This window comes from Lagopus muta, chromosome 12, assembly GCF_023343835.1.
Source record: "Lagopus muta isolate bLagMut1 chromosome 12, bLagMut1 primary, whole genome shotgun sequence".
NCBI lineage: Eukaryota > Metazoa > Chordata > Aves > Galliformes > Phasianidae > Lagopus > Lagopus muta.
The window spans coordinates 14,903,779-14,925,441 of NC_064444.1; the positions used below are offsets into that span (position 1 = coordinate 14,903,779).

The 21,663-nt window shown below is 38.8% G+C and overlaps 2 protein-coding genes and 1 long non-coding RNA gene across 12 annotated transcripts in view; 2 read left to right on the forward strand and 1 right to left on the reverse strand.

Annotated features, from left to right (window-relative positions):
• Positions 1–13,210, reverse strand: part of RPGRIP1L (RPGRIP1 like) — a 59,608-nt gene extending 46,398 nt beyond the window's left edge. For 4 of the 5 annotated variants that reach the window (XM_048958913.1, XM_048958912.1, XM_048958915.1 and 1 more), the window contains exons 1-6: positions 12,766–13,210; positions 9,335–9,423; positions 8,424–8,562; positions 4,673–4,968; positions 3,138–3,237; positions 2,243–2,386 (exon numbers count right to left, since the gene is read on the reverse strand). In XM_048958913.1, the coding sequence (XP_048814870.1) occupies positions 2,243–2,386; positions 3,138–3,237; positions 4,673–4,968; positions 8,424–8,562; positions 9,335–9,416 (761 nt within the window). In that variant the 5' untranslated portion in view covers positions 9,417–9,423; positions 12,766–13,210. The remainder of the gene's footprint in view (positions 1–2,242; positions 2,387–3,137; positions 3,238–4,672; positions 4,969–8,423; positions 8,563–9,334; positions 9,424–12,765) is intronic. The other variant, XM_048958916.1, reaches the window with a different exon arrangement.
• Positions 13,211–13,309: 99 nt separating this feature from the next.
• The window catches only part of FTO (FTO alpha-ketoglutarate dependent dioxygenase), a 224,546-nt gene continuing 216,192 nt past the window's right edge, over positions 13,310–21,663 (forward strand). For all 6 annotated transcript variants that reach the window (XM_048958922.1, XM_048958923.1, XM_048958924.1 and 3 more), the window contains exon 1: positions 13,310–13,444. In XM_048958922.1, the coding sequence (XP_048814879.1) occupies positions 13,406–13,444 (39 nt within the window). In that variant the 5' untranslated portion in view covers positions 13,310–13,405. The remainder of the gene's footprint in view (positions 13,445–21,663) is intronic.
• Positions 13,457–21,663, forward strand: part of LOC125699410 (uncharacterized) — a 30,864-nt gene continuing 22,657 nt past the window's right edge. The window contains exon 1 of the long non-coding RNA XR_007379548.1: positions 13,457–13,861. This is a non-coding gene — a long non-coding RNA (uncharacterized LOC125699410). The remainder of the gene's footprint in view (positions 13,862–21,663) is intronic.

The following is a 21,663-nucleotide window of genomic DNA, read 5'->3' on the forward strand; positions in this document are numbered from 1 at the left end:
TGTTCCACATTTTAGTCCAGGTCTGCAATGTTATAATTCAAACACTGAAGTCAGCAGTACATCATCAAATATGATGTTTCCTGTCTAGAAATCCCAAAGTGTAGCAAGTGCAACTCCAGAACAGCCTTGCAGCAAAAAAAAAAAAAAGTCAAAGGAATAAAAAACCTGACAAATAAGCATCCTTATTTTTACAAAAGAAGAAGCAGAAGTAGTCAAAAACCTAGAAAACACAAACAGATATAAATGCCAAATACCTGTTTTACTGGTGCATTCCAGAGATGGTTTTTAAAATGATTTGTGGAAATTAGCATGAGAATACAAGGTACTGAAGCTTGCTGCTCACAAACTGTGATTATTGAGACTGAAAGTTTTAACTAACACACTGTATGTCACAGACAACAAAACATAAGATTATAATGCTTTCTGGCCACTTTTAATTTGGAAACACTCAAGCTAAATGCAATTGAAGTTTGTACTTAAGAAAAGGTTTAGTCCAACAACCCACAAGTTAGAGTCAGTGTTCTAATTCAAGTTCCTTGAGTAAGAATTAAGCCAGAATTCATTTCTCAGAAACAACCCCCACACAGTCACTAATGAAATACTGAAATAAACACTGGCTGCAGATGCGTTACAATGATCAACCAAGGTGGATGCTGTGTAACAGCTAAATTCACACAATCATACAGAATTGTAGGGATTGGAAGAGACCTCTGGGAATCATTAAGACCAATGCCCTTACTAAAGCAGGTTCCCTACAGTATATATTGCAGTGTATTGTTATGTCATTCTTGTGTTGTTATATAGAAATTGTAGTCAAGAAAGCTGGGTGAGCAAAGATAGCTTTAAAATATTAATGGGCTTCCTTCACTTACAGGACTCGGAATAACAAGCATCTTTCTCCCTTATTGCTGATAAATCCATGAGTATCAACTGTAGCTGCTTTACTACATTAAAAAAATCCTTCAGTTATTCAAATCACAACAATTTCATAATCAGCTAGCAGAATAAAGAATGCTTTCCTAAAGTTTGGAAGTTACATACAGGAAAACTGGAGAAAGCATCTTTCTTTTAGCATCTCACAGTTTCTAAACAATTATAACAAATTAACTCCCCTGTGTCTGGGGAGTTAATTAGATGACAGCCAAGTGTACTCTAAGAAGATACAAGGAAAAGTTGCCAACTGTAGAAAAACTGAAAGACATATGCTATAAAAGCAAAATAAGAGGACCTTACCAGTTACCTGAATTTCCAGTTTTTCCTCATAGCACTATTCAAAAACTTGTGTTGATGCAAAGAAGATTAGACGTTTTTTGTCATTCTTGTGTTTGAGTGAAACCATTAATGCAGCCTGTTCTTAGTAACACGGGATTTTCAAGAATGAAAGCTAATGAAAACCTAAAGATAAGTTCTACAGGTACCTACAATTACACGTAAACCTGCTGAGAACAGTAGCTATGATTCACTCAGTGCAAACAATAAGACTTGAAAAACATGGGAATTAATAGCTTTCCATTAACTATTCTAGCAGTGAAATTATGGGGGACACACCCTTCTGGTTACTAATACACATTTTTCAGCTTTCTTAGTGTCTTCAGCCAGACAAAGTAACTTTTAAGAACTTAACATATCTGTTATCAAGTTTGGTTTAGGTGACATTACTGAAGCACAAAAGAATGCACACATATAATAACGTGATCCCCTAGGAAGGCAAAAGTAACCATATGTCTCCCCCACATCCAAGTAAAACTTTCATTGACATCTCATGAGGAAGGAACAGAACAGGAACCTATTTGATCCTTAACACAAAAGTACCAGGTTGAATTTGAAACAGTAGGCAAATACATCTAAAGTTACACAATTCTGCACAAATTGTTGTAAAACTGGAAGAAGAAAGAGTGAGAGAAGAGATCAAATTCACAAACACTTTACTGTGAGACATTTCACAAGAATGTTTATCTGAATTTGTATTGAAGAACTGACAGATGAACCAAGTTGAATGATCTCAACTTCAGTGGAATCTGACTCAGCTGGAAATCAATTCTCCAAAATGTTATTTGTTTGCTTAAAAGAAAAATCAAGCAAAAAACAATCATCACAAAGCATTACCATAACTTTCTCCTAGCTTAGAACTATCCACAGTCATTTGGTACAATATGATATAACTTAGTTTCATTAAAGAAAAAAGAAACGAATAGAACACATACTCTAATGTAATGATGGAGATTTTCATTTTTCACAGTACCTTTGTTTTGCTGCCTCTTGCTCTTTCATATGTAGGGCAGATTCTTCGATTTCTTTTTCTTTCTCTCTCAGCTGACTCTCAAGTACCTCTCTAAGATGCTCCAGTTTCTCAATGCGCTCCCTTTGGGAATTGATCACAGTTTCCCTGCCAGAACAAGTATACTGCGTTCCAAAATCAGGTAAGCATTTAACAAAATAAATACATATTTCTCTGTACTCTAAAGCTTTTGAAGCATAAGCTACAGTTCTTCTTTCCCTCATATGCCAATTGTAGCCATAAAAAGTATCATATACTTTTCTGGTCACACTCTTGCACTTGGCTGCTCCACCCTAAAGTTAGAGCAACTAAGGGTTTTTTTTTTCCCAACTGTGTGAATTGAAATATCTGAAAGAAATGCTACCTGAATGTTTTTGACATTTTAACACTTTTTTTTCCCCATTAGAGTTTACACAATAAGAGAAAAACTGCTGTGAACACCTAGATTCCTGGCAGTCTTAAACAGCTCTTGTTTTCTTAGTACTCAAAGTGATTAGTATAGGATAAGGAGTAGCTTCTAGGCCCTTCTATAAAGCTACTAAAGATTTTTTCATACAGCATACTAGTATATATAAAAATATCTTTAAAATAAAATCTATCTGCTCAAATAGGGCTAAACCACAGAGACTATGCTAACATCAGTGCAACTCAAACATCAGTAAATTCCATTCTATCAATGGCATGTAGCTCCATGGGTTTTAGGGATAAGAACATCAAGGTGATAAAAACAATTTTTGTTAGCACTGAAGTTAAACAATTTCATTTTCTTTTAGCTTTGGAAAAGAGTAACTTTTTCTTCAAGAAAACCATAATTTCTAAGAGTTACAATGACAGAAATGAAACAATATGAATAACATACAAATCTGTTATTTTAGCTCTTGCATCCTCAAGCAGACTCTGGCCCAAACGTCGGGGAACAGTTTGGGGTGGTCTCACTTCTAAATACTGCAGTCCCGTTCCTAATAAGAAAGAAAAGAAAGAAATTTTTGTGATGTCAAATGAAAAAGCATTTTGCAGATAAATATAATGCCTACAGTAGGAACACTTAAAACATCTCTATAGATGCCATTAAAAGCATTTTCTTGTGAAATTCACATAGAGTGATAATTAGAGTACCTGCAATCGTAGCTATTAAAAAAATCTGAACTACAGGCAACACAGTATACACTGGTAAAGAGAGATGTTAAAATAGGTCTTGAAATATTTTTCTTTGGAAGTTTAATTTGAAAGACAGAACTGAGATGGTATTTTTAAAGAACAACAATTGAAAATGGTCTTGTAATCACTTGAGTTGGATCTGTTATTATGCCAAGAGAAATCCTCACAACATAACCCATCAACACTTGCTCTTCAATCCTCAAAGCAAGTAACTCATCTTTCCCTGCTAGCATTGGGCCTCAGTAAATTTATCATGTTTCAACTCTATCTTTGCATTATTTAGAGGAGAAAAAAAAAAAAAAAATATTAAGTGTAAAAATTTTCAACTATATTATTGTATATTCCATATACTCAAATTCAGAGCGGTAGAGCTCATTGCTTTTCATTAACTTTCTAAAAACATGATTATTGTTTGCAGTTTGGGCTTGTTGAATAATTAAGATAACCAAAATGAAGACCAGTGGCAAGAAAAGCACAACATAAGTGGCCATCAGCCAAATTCATAGTCTGGGGAAGTTCAGGAGACAATTCTGCTAACTTGGAAGTTCCAAATCCAGACCAATAAATTTGCCTTTTATTAATATTTAAAAAAAAAAATAGCTCTCAGTACAACTCCTGCAAATATTCTTATAGAAACAGAAAAGTTGTGAAGTGTAATTTCCAACCATAGTTACCAGAAGTAAATAACTGAGAACGAGGCTACCATAGCAAGTCTTGAAAGTAAAAAGCATCATTAATGATGGCTGCACTGTGGTATTTGCTTTCAGAAGTCCATGCATGTAATAGATCTTTTTTCCCCAAAGTCTAGAGAGTTGTGCACACACGTATAGAGAGATGAGAACAAACATTGAAATTAAAAGGCAAATAATGTGCAAACTACAGACGTAAAACTGTGTTATGAGAATGCTAAACATTCTCATATAATACTTTTATAAGACATTTAGAGATATTATAGGAAAGTCTCTCAATTTTAACTATCAGGAAACGTTTGATAACTATTTTATTTTGAAATCTGTACTTTTGTTTCACCCCTACTACTGTGGATTCTCAAAATAAGGACTTAAAACACAAGTTATCATGATTGCTATAAATACATGAAAAGGGGGAAAACAGTGATATTTCTGCCTGCAGGTACAAATGTACACTGAAATTCAGAAAAAGACATACTCTTCTTCAGCTAAGCAATAATTGGCGTTACGTGTATAAAATACTACGCTCAGTATACATAAATTTTACCTTTCTTTGCGTGTTCCAGTGTGCCAACAGCACCACTTGCTTTTTTGAGTCCAGTGTTAACGAGAGACTGAGCATATTTGTATTGAACAGGCCTATGGCTTTGAATATGGACCTGTTTGTTTGAAATGAGTTTGCTGCGGAGGATCTCATTTTGTTTCTCCAGATCATGAACTCTCCCCTGCAACTGCTCAATCGTTCCTTCCAGCTCCTCAGTACGAACCAGCCGCCTGGGGCTGCCACCAATCTGCTCATTCCTTTTTTTGTCTTTAACAAGCCGTATTAACCTGGTGGCCATTCTGGGGAAAATAATAAAAAAGATGAAAAAGAATGTGAAAAGTCAGCATAAAAAGCATTCTGTTGAAAAGAACATAATCACTGTGAAGATTTCAGCATAGAACCTGAATAATAAATTTCAGGTTTTGATATAACTATTACTGCCTGTGAAGAACTCTTTGAAGATAATTGAAACCACTGTGCAGCAATCTGCTTTATAGCACTGACAAATAACAGTTTCCTAAGGCTTATCATTTAAGGTTAGTAAAGGGAGGACACATATTTACTCCATATGCTCCTTAAATGCAATTTTTAACGCATGACCTTATATAGGAACCTCTGCATGCTGTTAAGTAAAGTTACAGATTTGGGATGTGGTGGGCCAAACTATAAAAGCTGCAATTCCACAAGACATTCAAATATTGAAAGAATGCTAGTAATATGCAACATTCCAAAGATTGATCATTTATAGCATTTTAGGATTTACATACACACTTCAGTTCTTAAACTATTAAAATGCATAGGTGGAAATACTTAAGAAAGTACTCAGAAAAAAGACTAAATATTTGATGTTACCATACTCAATTTTACATTCAGTAAATATTACCAGTGTGCTTCAGAGAACGAACAGTTGGCTGAAGAATATAAGTAGATACAGAGGGCATGGTTTTTATTTGTCTTTAAAAGGATACAAATTTTGCTTTTGGCATCTTAAGAGTTGCACCTTTGATTTCCTTTAGTTTTGACAAACATTGGTAAGCCAGAACAAAAGGCAGAGAGGGCACGTGGAGGTGATGTAATATACAAGAACAGAAAACATACCCAACAGTGAATGGAAAAAACTTGGCATATAAAGAAAGAAAAGGTGGCTTTGATGAGAAAGACAAGTTCAAGACTTTACAGAATTGGTCACACATCTTCAACCAGTCTCTAGTTTACAGGGAATTTTATTTTTGCAGGCTCAGAAAGAAAACTGAAAATAAGGACACACTTCATTTATTTAAAGAGGCTTGTTTTATTTTGGTATACTCGTGGACAGGAGCTTCTATTTAAAAGAACAAAAGCGAAACATAAAAAACCTGTAATAACTTTAGGATGTCACAGAATATTACCTGCCTGTAAACAGGCTTTTTGGTTTGGTTTTTTTGTTTGTTTGGTTTTTTTTTTTTTTTTTTTTTTTTTTTTTTTCCCCCCCCAACTCTACTCTCTACTGCAAATTCATTCCAAGCTTCTAGATACATGAGAGATGCTGGGAGAGAAATTCAGCTTAAGGAATTGATTCCTCTCTGGTGATCAAGACAAAAACAATATTGAGAATTTCTGGACTCTTTGTGCCTTAAATTATTAGTTCAGACATTCCAATCTGGACATTCTGTCTAATTTTACCCATGCAGATGAGTGCAGTTGGTAAACCATTTAACAAAAACACTGGACATGCTGTTTGGAATGAGCAAACAAATCAGTCGCTCCACCATGTTGTATTTTATAGTAGCCTGATGAAAAAGATGGAAGTTAAGCTAGTTTATTTGATCTTGACTCAGAGACTACTGAAATCAATTGGAAAGAACCTTTCAGACATTAAAAAGGTACAAAATAATAAAATAGTCTAAAATAATAAAATAAAGGAAGCAGCAGTACCTCCAGATGCTCCTTCAGGAATTCATTAACTTCAGACCAGAAGATATCTTAGATTTAGTAAATGTTAATTATCTCAATAACAGCACAGCATGAACACAGCACAACACCACAGAGTTCTGCTGAACATAGACTGAGATTGCTTGTACAGCACTAAATTTTAGCAAATCACCTAGAAGTTGCTTGTCTATGTTTGTGTACAATGGTATCACACATGATGCTACCCAGGGCTTCAGCAAAGGTATCTCTTATCCTGAAGAAAGGATTGCCAACCATATTTATAAAGGAGCTTTGAGGTTAGCAAAATGATAAAGGTCAAATGTTACTCAGCTTCTAGGAAGACAGAGAAGGACAAAAAACAAGGAGTGGAATGTTTCTGCAAGGATCATTTTGATTCTGAGGTAAAAGTGCTGATGAATAATTAGACTTCCATAGCCTCTTCTTCAGAATATCCATCGTATGTACAAAGATAGCACTATGTACTCAAAGTACCAGCTGCAAATTGGCAAATAGAGGCACAGCTTTACAGCTTCCTAGATGGAGCTATAAATACTGCCAACCAGGAAAGCATCCCATATACACACAGACAATCAGAGATTAAAACAAAAATAAAGTGCACTAAGTGATTTTTTTTTTTTTTTTTTTTGTTTTGCAAAGGTACTGATCTTACGAATCAGTATAAATTTTTTTACACTATGATTGGTGCATAACTGGAGGCTCCAATTGTGATTTCTGGATAGCTCACTGATCATAGTGTACAGCTCTCCTTGTTTCCATCTGCTAAGAAGAAGTTAAAAATGAAGTCTTTTGTTCCATATTATCCTAGTCAATAATTTCTTCATTAAGAACTGAATGACATAGACCTCACTTCAGAATGCATCTCAATTCTCATCTCTCCAAAAAACAGCCAGAATTTTCTTCTCAGTCCATAAAGACAAGGTAGTAGTAATTCATATACCAATTTCTCTATGAACATCTCACTTGTGAACAAGATTAAGCAACTTTGCTAAGAAAACAAGTATATGGAGAGAAAACGTTGATGCTTCCATATTACTTGTTCAAAGTATCTGTTGGAGATGTATAGAAAAACCCTTTACGGCTGTAACGACAAAAACATTACTGAGATATCAGCTAAAAGCGTAAGAGACACTTTTGTACTTATGTTTAGTGCTCGGACCACAGCTAACTATACTAAGGAAGCAGTGAAACTGATTTCCGGATTTCTTTAATTGAAAAGTACATCGTCAAAACAATCCAAACTTTACACCTACGTTTATTTCTTTAATTGTCATAACACAAATTAACAACACTGAAGCAATACAAACAATACACAAGAATATCTGCTTTTTTTTTTTTTTTTTGCAAGTTCATGTCTGCTTTTGAAACAAGAGACCTACTTCCCTTTTCTTCTTCTAATAGAAATCTCATATCCTCCTAAATTCTGATTGATCTTTACCATCATTCATGTCCACCCTGTCTTTCTTCAGTATCTGTTGACAATGTTAAAGGTGAACTCTTCTTTTGACTAAACCCTCTTCAATCCTCAAGCATGTCTATAAGACCTGATAGGTTGGCACAATAACATTATTTCCAGATGTTTCATTTGAACCAGTACAATTTCCATTAATTAGGAGAAAATAGGTTCACAGAGCAAGGACTGCAGAATGCACTACATGAAGATTCCATTGGGCAGAAGGGAATATCAAGCTTTCAGAGATCACTTTAAAGAGCGTTCTGGGAAAAATCAGCACAATTGTAAGTTTGTTCACAATTAATACCTGAAGTAGCAAAACAGTTACTCTGAACTGAAATAAAACCAAAACTAAAAAAAAAAAGCTCATACCTTTTAATTGTTTCCTCTTGCTTATTTGCATGCTGCTTAAGCAAGATGTTTTCATCACGTAAAGAAAGATATTTATCTTCCAGCTCCTTCTCACTGAATTGTGTCACAGCTCGCCGAGCTTTAACTTTGCGTGCAGGTGCTGAAAATTCAACCCAAACCAACATAAATTAAGATTACTTTCAATACCTGTAATGTACTTCAACAACACATAATCCAGTCTCTCACTTTGAAATATTGAAGTTTTCAAGTTCCTGAGTAATTCCATTTTTTGCATTTGTATGAGGTTTTTTTTTTCACATTTATTTGTATATTAATTACTTTTTTCTCACCTCTGACAGATTAAAAAAGTAATTAAAATGATATAGCAAACCAGTTATCTATTGAACAACAAAAAGGAAATTGTCTAGCAAATAACATGGTACTGTCAAAGACAGTAAAATGTAAGATGACCCTGTCCAGCCCTTTCTAATGTGTTTCAAAGTAAACATATTGTTTCAAAACTTGAAAAGATTAACTCAAAATTCTGTAAATTCACTCAGACAAAAGACTGAATCCAGTAATTCCATTCTAATAGCAACCTAGTAGCATGTCAGAATTACTTCCTACTTTTGGTTCCCATTTTGTTTAATGGGTCTGGCCTTGTTCTCAATTCAGCAAAAAAGCCTTCTTTTTTTCCAGGAAGGATGAAGAATATGCAGTTTGTAACATCTTGCAGCAGTGCCTCTCTTATAACAAGTAACATGAACAAAGAATGGGTCATTGTATCTTTTACCTTTCAGAATTTAATCCAGATTTGCAATGTTATTTGAACTCAATTTTCTGAGCGTGAATGTCAGAAACATTTTCAGAAAGAACCTAAAGAAGCCACGGATCAAAGTCTGTAACAGTAATACATAGCAGCTGGTACAAACCTACTAATCCTCCAAATCTAGATGGAGCTGAACCCACGTCTCTCACAGTCAAGTCTCCCCTGGTTCCAGCTACAGCAGACATGCCTTATCTGTGAACAACAAAATTCAAATAAAATTCTTTTCCATCCATAACTTAAGCTGTGAGGCTACAATTACTTTATCTAGAAGTAATGACAATGTTCTCTTAGTCTTCTTTCAATCATTGTCATCGTAGAAATTACTTTCTAAGACAGAGATTCTCCTATGAACAATTCTCATAAATCTGAACACATTTCTTTCTCCAGGCAACAGAAAACTTAGCTACACGACAAAGTGAGATTAGGGAAGTATTAATGTGAGAAAGCCCTATGTTAGTTTCAGAGTAACGTATGAAGATAGACGTTAACAACTACTGCTGCTTCTTTTCCAGTACATGCAACTAGATGATGGCCATAAAGTCAATTCAGGCAGAAACTGCATTAAAAAGGAAGAAAAAAAATACACTGCTCTTTGTACAATCTTCCCTCCCCCCCCTGCTGTTACACACCAATATAAACAGCCAATATAAATCCATATTAAATTTAAAAAGCACTGGGAAACTAACAATGATGCTAGGAAAGATCAGCATCAGAAGACCTAAGTGACACAGTACAATCCACAGACATTCCAGGGAGTGTCTGCTAACCAAAACTGATGCTAGAGATACACTTCTCTTCAGCCAGTAAAGTCTTCTATCACAAACAACTCTCTTCGTGACTTGTCCAGAAGGAAAAAAAAAAGGATTAACCTAAATGCAGTTTCCAACAAAACTATAAAGCACAAGTTACATTGACCAAAGTAATTAAAGACTTCAAATACTACCAGTGCAAATAAATAACATTATCTAATATCACGTAAGCATTCCTAATAAACTCCTACGTTATTTCAGCCTGACAAGAAGCCATACTGTCCTGTTCCTCACAAAAATTCAACTCCTTACACCACAGTAAGTTTTTTTTAACTCAACTCTGCTTCCAATCTTCTGATTATTTTGTTAAAATTTTCAACAAAGGATTATTTCCAGCTTTCACTACTTACAACATACTGATCACATTTTTCTTATGTTTGGAGCAAATGTTCCCTTCTCATAGTGGTATAAAAGCCCAAAGTGATTTGTGATTGCAAATGAGCCAAATTTTATTTGCAGTTTCATTGCTGCTGGGCACAGAAATAACACTTCATGATACTGAGGCCCACATCACGCTGACATTTTAACCAACAGAACAATTCTAATGACATGAACTGTCAAGTAGCTCCAAAATAATCTTAGCTCCCACCAAACTTCTTTGTTATGTGTCAACTCAGTGCTATACGCAGTCATCGACTTTTCTCAATCTAGCTTTCCTACTGAGGACATTATTAGGTGTCACTGCCAACATTATTACAGAAACCTTCGACGTCAGATGATCAGTCCAAATTTGCCTCATGATGGCACCAAGGAGAGGATGCAGTCCTCACACCTCTCTCCACAATGCGATTGCCTTGGTCACAGTAACTGGTTTTATTTTTTTTTCATTTTTTTGTGGTTTCACGGAGGTCAAGAACTCAAACACTTTACAACCACCACTCCACAATGTTTGTGGTCTATTAAATCAAGCTTCAAAAACTTCAGCACAGTAACAGCCAAGGGGGAAAATCTACCTGCTATTTTCAGTATGAATGAAATCCACTCACTGACAACAAAGAAACCAAATGAGCAAACAATACCAACAACTAACCAACAACCAAACACACATTTGTTTGTTGCATAAGTAGACAAAACTGTGTCAGCAGCAATCCATTACCAGATGCAACAAAAACACAGAAATAGTCAAATTGTAAACAAAGATAACAGGGCTGTGCATGAAAGCCAGTTTTATTAGCAAGACAACGTGACTAGCAAACAAATGGCAAAATAGAGCTGTTATAAATCTAAATTCCAGTAAACTCAGGTAATATTCTCGATATTCTCATGAACAGTTAGTTCTTCCATTATGAAGAGACAGAAACAAAACATTCAGCTTTCTCCTGTGTCCAAACGCAAGTGAAAAATTTCAACCTTTTTAATAAAAGTATATTTTAGATACACATAGTTTAAACTTGTAACCTGGTTTTAGGCAAAATAGAACTACAGACATAGCATCTGACATTAAAATTCATTCTGTTAGTAACATAAAATAACTGGTGTCTCTATGTTTATTTTCTTCTTTGGGGAATACATTGAACAGCAAATCTGCCCTACAGTTACTTTGTTAATATTAACACAATCTCAGCCACAAACACTGAAACAAGTTATCTTCCTTGCAGCCTTATTTCCAGCATCATGTCTAAAAGCTTGTGAGATTTTTCCACAGAATTCCAAATGACCTCTTCGGAAAGCACTTCCTAAGTGATTAAACCTGATGGAAGCATACAGCAATATGACAAGCAACTGTATTGAAGAGCTCAGTGTTTCTTAAAGCATAACAAAGCAAGACAGATTATAAAAATACCATCTGCAACTGGATGGAGCCGTGTGCCATCCTCAACCTCAGCAACTTAACATTGCTCATTTCCAAGAGATATTTCCCTATTCAGCCCTCCTGTTTCCCCCCCCCCCCCCCCCCCAAAAAAAAAACCCACATGAAATTAACTTCACGCATAAAGAGAGGAATTTGCTCCGTGTGTCTGGAATTAAACTATGAGAATCTAAAGTAAAGAGGTTAAAGGGCATAAGCAAGAATAAAAAGGGGATTAAAGTTACAGAAACACCAACTTACAAACTACAGCAGCTACTAGCCATTACTATCTGAAAAATTACTGCAAAACAACACAAGCAAATTTGCAGTGGTACGGAAGAGCAGATAGCATTAAACATGAGTGCTTGAAGTAGCAAAGCTCATGCTATAGGCCCACGTTCTCACACAACTCACAAAGCACACTGTTCCTCTACTATCGTTCCAATGGGGCAAGAGTGAAGGGGGGAATGTGGAAACTTCCAGAAGTTCTCAGCTAGGGGTGCAATAAGGGGCACTTTCAAGTGATATCTTTAAGACATAAACTTAATTCTTTCAACAAACGTAGACCTTTGCATGCCTTGGCCACAGTTGGGATGATGCTTTCCTCACAATACCACCACTGTGCCTCTGCTAAAAGGAAAAAAGGGGAGCCCAGTCCATCACAGTGTGCTCCCAGCCTACCTGTATCCTCAGCACACTCCTAAAAGATAAACGACTACACTTTATTAGCCTTCTCAACTAAAACAGCCGCACTTTCTGCTTGTTCAGAGCACACGCTATCAGCTTTTGGGCGTCGTTACAGTGGGCTATTCTGAGGACAGAAGGTTGCCATGGCTGCTAAGCGGCGGAACGCCCCGCCCTGATGCAGCTGAGGGGAAGGGAGCTCACCGCCCTGCCAGTCCTACAGAAACACCAACACCAAAGCCCGCCTCTCACCTTCCTCGCACCGTACAGGCGCTCCTCGGGCTTTTCAGCCCTGCCTCCGATGTATCTCGAGGGGCGGAGGGACGCGGTCTTATTCCCTCACGAAGGCACAGAGCGCTCTGCGCTTGTTTTTACCCTTAGGCACAGAAATAAACCCCTCTTCAAGTCCTACAGTGTTGGCTTTACTGGTTACACGTGTGCCAGACACCACAGCTGAGAAGAGCCTCGGCTACTTCAACAGCAAAGCACAGCGCGATGTCAGCGTCTCCTCGAGGGCGGCAGGCGCAGCCCCGCTCCTCAGTTTTCTGCGCAGGCGGCACAGCGTCTCCTCAGCGCCGCTGTTCTCGAGAGCAGCCTGCTCCGTACTCACAGCTCCCGCCAAACCGCGCCGCGTCCTAGCGCTCCGCTAGCAACTACGGTTCCTAACCGCTCTTTTTCAGTTCCGGAGAGTGAGGCAGCGCACTGCCTGATGGGAATTGTAGTTCTGGGTGGGGCCGAACGGCGCGGCGTCATTAGGGTCAGCGGTAAAGCGGCGTTTCCTGCGTCCGTGCCGCGATGTGTGCCGGGAGTTGTAGTGCTCTGAAAGGCGGGAGGTGGCGGAGCAGTGCGTGGGCGGGTTGTGCGCGTGACTGCTGCGCGCGGAGGCGGCAGCATGAAGAGAAGAGCTGGGGAGCGGGAGAAGGAATTGAAGGTACCTGCGCCTTGCTTCCTGCTCCCCTCCCACCCCTAGGAAGGCAGTGAGGGCGAGCCCCTGCCCCGGTGCTGCTGCAGGAGGATGGGCAGATCGGGGTTCGCTCGCTTCCGTGTCCCTATAGCAGCAGCAACAGCGGTTCGGGTAGGAGCTGTAGGGAGCAAGGCTCTTGCTGCACGCGCTCGTCCCGCACGCAGCTTTACTCCGCGGCACTGAGGCGGGCTGTGCGGAGCGGGGCCGAGGGGGCGCGCTGAGCGGAGCGCTCGGGGTCAGCGAGCTGCTGGGGCTGAGGGTTCCGCCACGTTTAAGGAGGGTGAGCAGCCTCGCACCTCGCTAAGTGTAAGGGATTTTGCTCGTGGGGCTTTGGGTGTTTCCATTAAAAAGGAGCGCCAGGTGCCGCGTGCAGGAATCATTGCGGTAAGTGTAAAATCTTGTCGACGACGTGTTGCATAGCTACACTTCTATCAACCAACTTAAAGCACTGCTTCTGTCTGCTAAGCCCGTCCTAAATAAACCCTTCCAGATCTCCCGCGTTCACGTAGCGCCGTGACCACGCGCCCGGAGCAGCGCTGTTTCGCGCGTTGCACTGCGCTGCGATCCCCGTGCAGCGCTGTGTTTGCACGGAGCGGCGCGTGCGGGAGGTGCGAGTTTGCAAAGTGATCGCAGGGCGGTGCTGAGCGGGAGGCTCGTTCTGCTGCAGGGTTACTGAGAGGTTTCTAAGGTAACGCTTCAGCTTGCTTGCGTGGGATGCACGCTGGTTTTGGTGTTGCTATTAAAGTCTTGCTCTTAGTTATTTCACTGCAAGGATTTGGTCTCGCAGATTGCATCTAAATGCTTTAGTAAATGAAAACTAAAAGGGCCCATTTTCTAATTTGCTTCTTAGTTCTACAGGGCCAAGCTGGCTTTCTTCCTCACAGTCCTCAGCTTTCCCTCTCTGCTGAGAAGTGTTTCAATCCTATTGTAATCTTTATATATTTGTAAAAGCACACACATGTAAACTGTCCCATCTAGTCCAAGCCAATTAAACTGCAAGAAAAATAGACTTTTTTTCTTTGTACATCCAAGACCAGAATTCAACTATTATTTCAGAGTTTATCCTAAACACATTTGGGAATTAGGATAAATCCTTATTGTTGGTAGGTTCTGGGTATTCTGAAAGGGCAACAAAAGGAGCCCTCAAAACGCCTGAGAACAAAGGGTGTGGAAGCAGGAGGGGTTATATGGAAACAAATGAACCTTTTCTCTTAAGGGATCATTGTCCTCCTGCAGTAATACAGACTGGTATTTTTTTATGCTCCTTAACTACCGCTGTTATCTTTGGGCTCCTTGACACCATGCTAGGTTCTCCCTTCAGTCCCTGAGTTGTTATGTTGTCCACTAAAAAGTCATAGAACTACAAAATGTTTTGGGTTGGAAGGAACTTAAAGCCCACCTGGTTACAATTCCCTGCTGTGGGCTGGTTCCCAGCTGCTGCCCGGGATCCCATCTGACCTGGCCTTGATCACTTCCAAGGGTGGGAGATGCACACTGAAGGTAGAGGAAGTTTGTTCCTACTGCATTAGCACCGCCAGGGGTTCCATCAAGAGGTCCTAATCAAAAAATGTTCTTCGTTCGCCCCAAATATGAGTGAGGTTAACCCAACCTCTCCTGGAGAGCAGGACTGAAATGCGAGGGAAGCGGTTGGCCCAAGGGGCTGGTTGGGTTTCTGCTTCTCCTGGCAATTTTTCTTGTCTGAAGAATTAAATCTTGAATAAAAGTTTGTATTTTGCAATATTTGTGTGCTGCTAAATGCTGTCTTTCCAAAGCCTGGTAACTGGCTTTAGCTCTTTAATTACGTGATATGCTTCTTTTATATGGTAAGCTGTTCTTTCTCTTAAATTTTCATGGCTATAACCAGTTTTGATTTATGCTGTTGTAGAGGAGCATTTCAGTTCCAAGGATGTGTGGTAGGGATGTCTTCAGAGTGCAGTGCCGTTATATAGCATTTTCCACTTTGTAAATCACCCCCATTGGATTGAGTAAAATGGAATGCCCAGTTGAAATTAAACTATATGTGGTGATCCAAGCCCAGGAGGGCTCCTTCCTGTAGAAGGATGCAAAGTCATTCCTGGGAAGAGGATCTGAAAACAAGCTGGGGAATCATAGCCGGAAGTGATCTGTGCAGCTGTGTTAAGCTCCATGTGTTGGTGGGTTGATGGTTGACGGTCTTGGTGAGCTTAGAGGTCACTTCCAAGGATTTTATGACTTTCTTATTCTATGATTTTGTGTTGGGGATGGATCACAGAGCACATGTCACCTTTGGGGATGTTGCATACCGTCAAATTCTCTAGTCTTTCCCACTGCAAATATTATGTTTAGAAACAGAGCTGTTAGAGGAGATGTTACTCATTAACAGGAGACGCTTTAAAATTCAGTTTTTATTAATCACTTCATAGTTATTTTTATTCTCTTTGCGTTGTTGTCAGAGCTCTGTTCAGCTTCCAGTAAGCTTCTGGTTCCCATGTTAAACAAAAGCAAACGTAAGTGTCTTGGTGGGGAGTCTAATTTTTTCTTCTTAGACTTGGCAAGAAAGCTGCAGTGCTGTTAGACTGTTATCTTGATTAGTTCATCTGTAACACATGGCTGGTTTCAAGACTTTGGTTGTCAAAAATGCTTGAAGTAAGTTTCAGTATGATATATGCCAAGTTCTAGGAACTACATCTATATACTTCCTCTTGCCACTGTTTGCATATTAAGGCCTTATGACATTGCCGTAAGAAAAATGGGATGCTCAGTTAGTCTGGAGTATTATTTTCCTTTACTTGAAAAGGATTACATTGATGGCCCAGTTCACAATTACCTTGTGTAGCTGTTTATGCTAATTCACATTGCTGGGAAACCAAAACCAGCTTCAGAGAATTTATTCTGCAGACATTGCTGTTATATTTGTACAGCTCCCAGTGCAGCTGGGACCCCAATCCAATAAAGTTATTGCTATACAAATAATAAATGCATCAATATGCACATATCTGAATATTCACAAGGCTTTTACAAAGATATTCATGTGTGATTTCACATTTGCGAGATGTTAGACGAAGTGACAAGGCAATATAAAGCTTTAAATAACCCAAAGCTTTGCATGTGTTTTATTTACAAGGAGTAGCAGGGAACACAGTAGCTTGGCTAGATTTTGATGAAAAGTTATGTTTCCTGCATCATCTTCATTTTTACTGGCTGGAAAAGATTACTTATTTGAGATGAAATATGTTGCTTCAACATATTAATTCCAAGGGGCAAAAAAAAAGTATTCTCAGAATACTTAAGAGATTTTAGGATCAGTGATGAGAAATATTACCCAGACCATGAAGTGCATCAACTTCATCTGTTCAGAGTTTGTTCAAATATTTCATTGTTTTCTTGTTTTTTCTTATTCTGCCTTTTAAGACATAAAACATTAAATTTTCCAATTGACAGACTAAATGGATTCCTTTAGGAGTTGTATTTGGGCAAATTAAAGTTAATGAAACAGCTTAGATACAGTTAAATAAGCTTGTTGTCATGTCATATTTCTGCTTAGGTAGATGGTGTGCGGGTTTTTTTTGCAGAATCAGCAGCCAATATGCCAGCAGCAATTTTGGTGGTAATCACATTATTGGTCCATCTCATTATTAATGGCACAATAATTAAGAAATAGTGTTGTTTGTAAAATAACACACGATGTGTGTATTGGAAATGGTCAGGTAGAAACCTTGCATATGCAGAATAAAATATAAGAAAGAACGAATGGCAAATGTTCCTCGCTTTTAAATTCATCACGCTCCTGCTGCTTAAATTGCCTCAGCTGCTAATGCTGGAACCATTACAGTAATGGACTTGGCAAATGAAGGAGAACCAAGACATACACACTTTATTACTGGAGGGGTAATTTTCTCTTCATCTGTAATAGCAGCAGTGCCTAGTATTGATCGGACCATCAAGATACTAATCCTCTGTAAAATTACTTGTTATAACTGAAAATGTGTAAATCCAAATCAGTCTGTGTCCTGACTTTCTACTTACTCTGGAATCCGGAGTGGTAGATGGTTTATTTTTTGTGATTTAAGGCCTTTATATTGATGGTAGTAAGAGCTTCCTTTGCAAGAGTGAGTGCTTAATCTTAGCAATGGCCCAGGGTTGTCTTTTTGTTTTAACTAGAACATCACCCACTTAATTAAGGAGTGCGTGTCTATCTTCCTTCTCTGAATTATGTTGGTACTTAAACTCCCCAGATTTATTAAACATGTTGTTTTACATCCAGTCTCTTGTTTTTTGCTGTAAATAAGAACAGATCTATGTTTTACGTCTTGTAACATCTTGGAGCTGAGAATAAGAGAAGAGTGGATACTGAAAGCATGAATTTGTGTTTTGTTGTCTGTAGCCTGTAAGGCCATTGCATGTAAGAGGAACATCAGAGGAATCAAATGCCAGAGGTCTAAGAGGCTTCAGTTTGCTTTGATGCTGGTGGTAGTGACAAAAACTAGCGAATGGGAGCTTTTCTTAGCATGTGCTATATGTGGGTATGCCCTCTTGGGCAGGTTATTAAATTTTTTTTTGTTTTTCACCTACATCATCTTTTTTCTCATTCATAGACGTGTGTGTTAAGATTATAAGCACATGTCTGATACTTGTTACAGCCTTTAACCAAGTGAAATTTTGATTTTTTGGCTTAGTAGTGTGCCACGAGTATAATCACAGTTACAGTGTACAGCTGAACAGGTGAACCTCATAGGGCATGGCTCCATTAACCCTGACCCTTCGTCAGACTTAAAATGGATTCCTGCCACATCACAGCAATGGTAGGTTAGGGAGTCCATGCTGGAGGTTCTGGAAGTGGGGTGATAAGCAGAACTGGATGATGATTTTGAAGAAATAGGTACTGTGCCATGCATTTTAGGAATTTTTGTTTTGTAGTAGATAAAAAAACATGTTGGTTTTGCCAGAGCATTTATCTGCTTATTCCCTCTCCTTTCTATTTCTGCCTTAATTGAACTTAACGTTCTCTGAAAAGATATTGTGGTACTTTTCTGGGCAGCCCTTCTCTCTACGAGAAGTAAACTTGTCTTCTGCAACTTTACAGGCACTGGTGAGCTCTGCTTTCTGTCAAATAATAAAAGGCTTAATAGGACCTTAGCAGGTGTTTACAATCCAATGTAAACTCAAGTTTTGGTATTCTACAGTAAGAAGACAGGCAGTGCATTCTGAATATTTACTGCATTTTCTAGTTGTGAAGGGGATTTCCTTTTACCTGCCTTTAAGCAGTTGTGGGGTTGGTTATAATGACTGGTGGTATTCAGAGTCTTTCCCAAGCCCTAAGTGGAAGTGCCAATCGTGGCAATGCAACAGAAGTAAATCCAGGAAAAGCAAAACCCTTTCCTAGGTTTCTTGCAGTCTGTCAGCTGTATCTGTGAGTGGTTTCAAGGGAAGGGCAGACGCAATTCCTGAAAGATGAGATTTGTTGATTACTTTAATTCTTTGTGCCTGAGAACACTGAACTTTTTCCCCTTCAATTAACGTGTGAACTGAGCAGTAGCTGTTAGCCTAGTTTCAGTTCATGTGTCAAACAGCATCTTCCCTGTTACTTTCTAGAGTACAGCAGAGCTTGTGTGATGGTATGGTGGTTTGGAGCATTTTCTTAAATGTGCTGTTCAAGTCTTCTGGATAGAAAATGATAGTACTGTAATTAAAACAAGTGTTTTTGAAGTTATTGGAGCATTACTATGGGAGGAAACCCTTTTACCCTATTTAGTATTCACTTATTTTGCCTTCATACACATACAGCACTTTTTATAAAAGAATGACATCTATGCCTGCTAGAATTTGCTCGGTTTCACTTTGCCCTTTTGTTTGCTGCTCATCCCACCACTTTTATTTAAGACTGTAAAGTTACTTCAGTGTAACTGCGGTTGTCACCTTTGCCCTCAGCTAATCAAATAGTTTACCTGGAGGGAAACATTTATCTCCCACTTTCATTATTATTATTTTCGTAGCTGTAAAGATATATATTTTATGTCTGCAGAAGGCTGTAACAGTGAAACGAGGTATTGATCTGCTGTATTTGGCAATTTCTTTCCACCTTGCCATCGATATCATGTCAGCCTCTGTCTGTACTGTGGTTGACCTCACAAATAGCTCTTTATGTTCCCATTGGATTCAAATGATATACTATTCTCAAAACTAAATCAATGAATGATTATAAAGTTTTTAGTATTATTTCATAAGCCCCAGGCAACTGGTACTTCATGTGGTGAATACTTGAAAAGATATCTGATTAAGAGATGTTGCTGATTCTGTTCAAAGGTTTAAAATTGTGTTGAAATCAAACAACCCATAGTACTAAGTTCAGGATCTGGTTTGCATATTTCCTTACAGAAACTACTGAAGCTTCTGCCTGTAATTCACTGGAGAGACTCCAGTCTACAATGGCAGGAGATTTTACTTCAAGCTAAACCACTGCTTCTGATACGTGCTGTGATGAGTGCAAAAATTTAATGCACTGGATCTTAGCAGTCAAAGATCATGAGTGGTAGTGCACTGTATGATGTGCTTTGAGGGGGAGAAGCTGAAGTAAAGATCAGAAAAGGTTTTAGTTGCCAGAAAGTGAACAGTAGTAAGTCTAAGCAGCTCTGCAGCAGAAAGCCATTGCTCATATTGCTGTGTAGTCATACACTTGGAGTGTGCTTTTTTCTTTTTGGTACTGTGATGACTAGTTCAGTGGACACGTACCTTTTATGTATGTTCACTGCTCTGTTTTTTGCCTCTGGCATATGAAATGTATACCATATTGGTGAGACTGGTTCTTTTGTTTAGATCTTAGCTCTTTTTTTCGTAACAATGGTGATAGTGAAACATTTGGGCAGGAAGAGGACCTGGAGAAATGTTAAGTTAGCTCTAACTTCTCCCATTCCTTACAGCAGAGTCTATTAAGCTTGGCAACCTTTTCGTATATATTCTTTCATTTCCTAAACTTAAAGCTACTGTTGTGTGAAACGTAGCCCTGTGATACAGTCGCACTGACACTGTCTTCATAAATCACCTCTGTGGTAGGGAATTTTTTTTTTCCTCTACAAGTTAAAGTACAAAAGGAAGTTTAGGAAGATATTGTTATCACAAGTGAATGGATGGCTGTGGATATGTTGCTTGCATTCTTTATGACTCAGTTGTGTGTATGCAGTAACTCCTGTTCCTTTTGGACAGGATTGGACTACCTGAAGTTCCTGAATGCTGGAAAAACTTCTGAATGTGGTGAAGTATTGGAACAAGCTGCCCAGGGAGGTGTTGGAGGCAGCATCTCTGGAGCTGTTTAAGAATAGCATAGGTGTTATTCTGGGTGATATGGTCTAGAGCCATCATGGGCATGAGTTGATGGTTGGACTAGATGATCTTAGTGATCTTTCCAGCCTTAATGATTCTGTGGTTCACTAGGTGCTGAGGTGTCCATGTGATAGAAGAGTCAGGAAGTGATGTAGTTGTGCAGTAATGTTATGCTTTTCATTAATGAACAGTTAAGTCAGGATGTCCAGAATTGGGGTCTGGAAACTTCAGAAAAATGCAGAAATATTTCAGGCTTGATTTGAACCCGATTGAGAAATGAAATAGAGGAAGTGAGTGGGAAAAATAGAGATATGATAGCGGTAACCATGCAAGTCCCCTCCTGCCCTTCTGGGGTATAGAATGCCTTGATGAGATTTTCCCACATTTATTTTTGCTTTAGATAAGGCCTGCTAGCCTATCTATGTAGGAAAGCCTTGGAATTTGTCCTTTTGTCTGAAATCCATTGGATTATGATTTTATGCTTGTGGTTTCCTTAAAGCCATTCATTGTGTTCAAGAAAGGAAGTTAGTCATCACCTTTCAGTGAAGTGTTGTCTGTATGGTTTGTGCCATGGAATGTGGGGATGTCATCCCTTCCTTAAGGTTTGAGAGGTGCACGTCTGCCTACATGCCAGAACAATGGCTTTAATGCTTCACGATCTAAATGTGCTCATCCTAAATAATGAAGTTTCACTTTCTCTTCAGTTTGTAATTCAGAGCTTGTGAATACGTTCCTTAATGCATTGGTGCCATGACAGCAGTTGGCACAGAGCAGTAGTGTCACAAACGGGGTGATGCCAGTGACCCGGTGCCGAGGAACAAGCCGTTTGCATGTCGGTCTGTTGTTCCAGGGCAGTGCTTGGCCCTGGAGGTGCGGGAGGGATGGGCTGC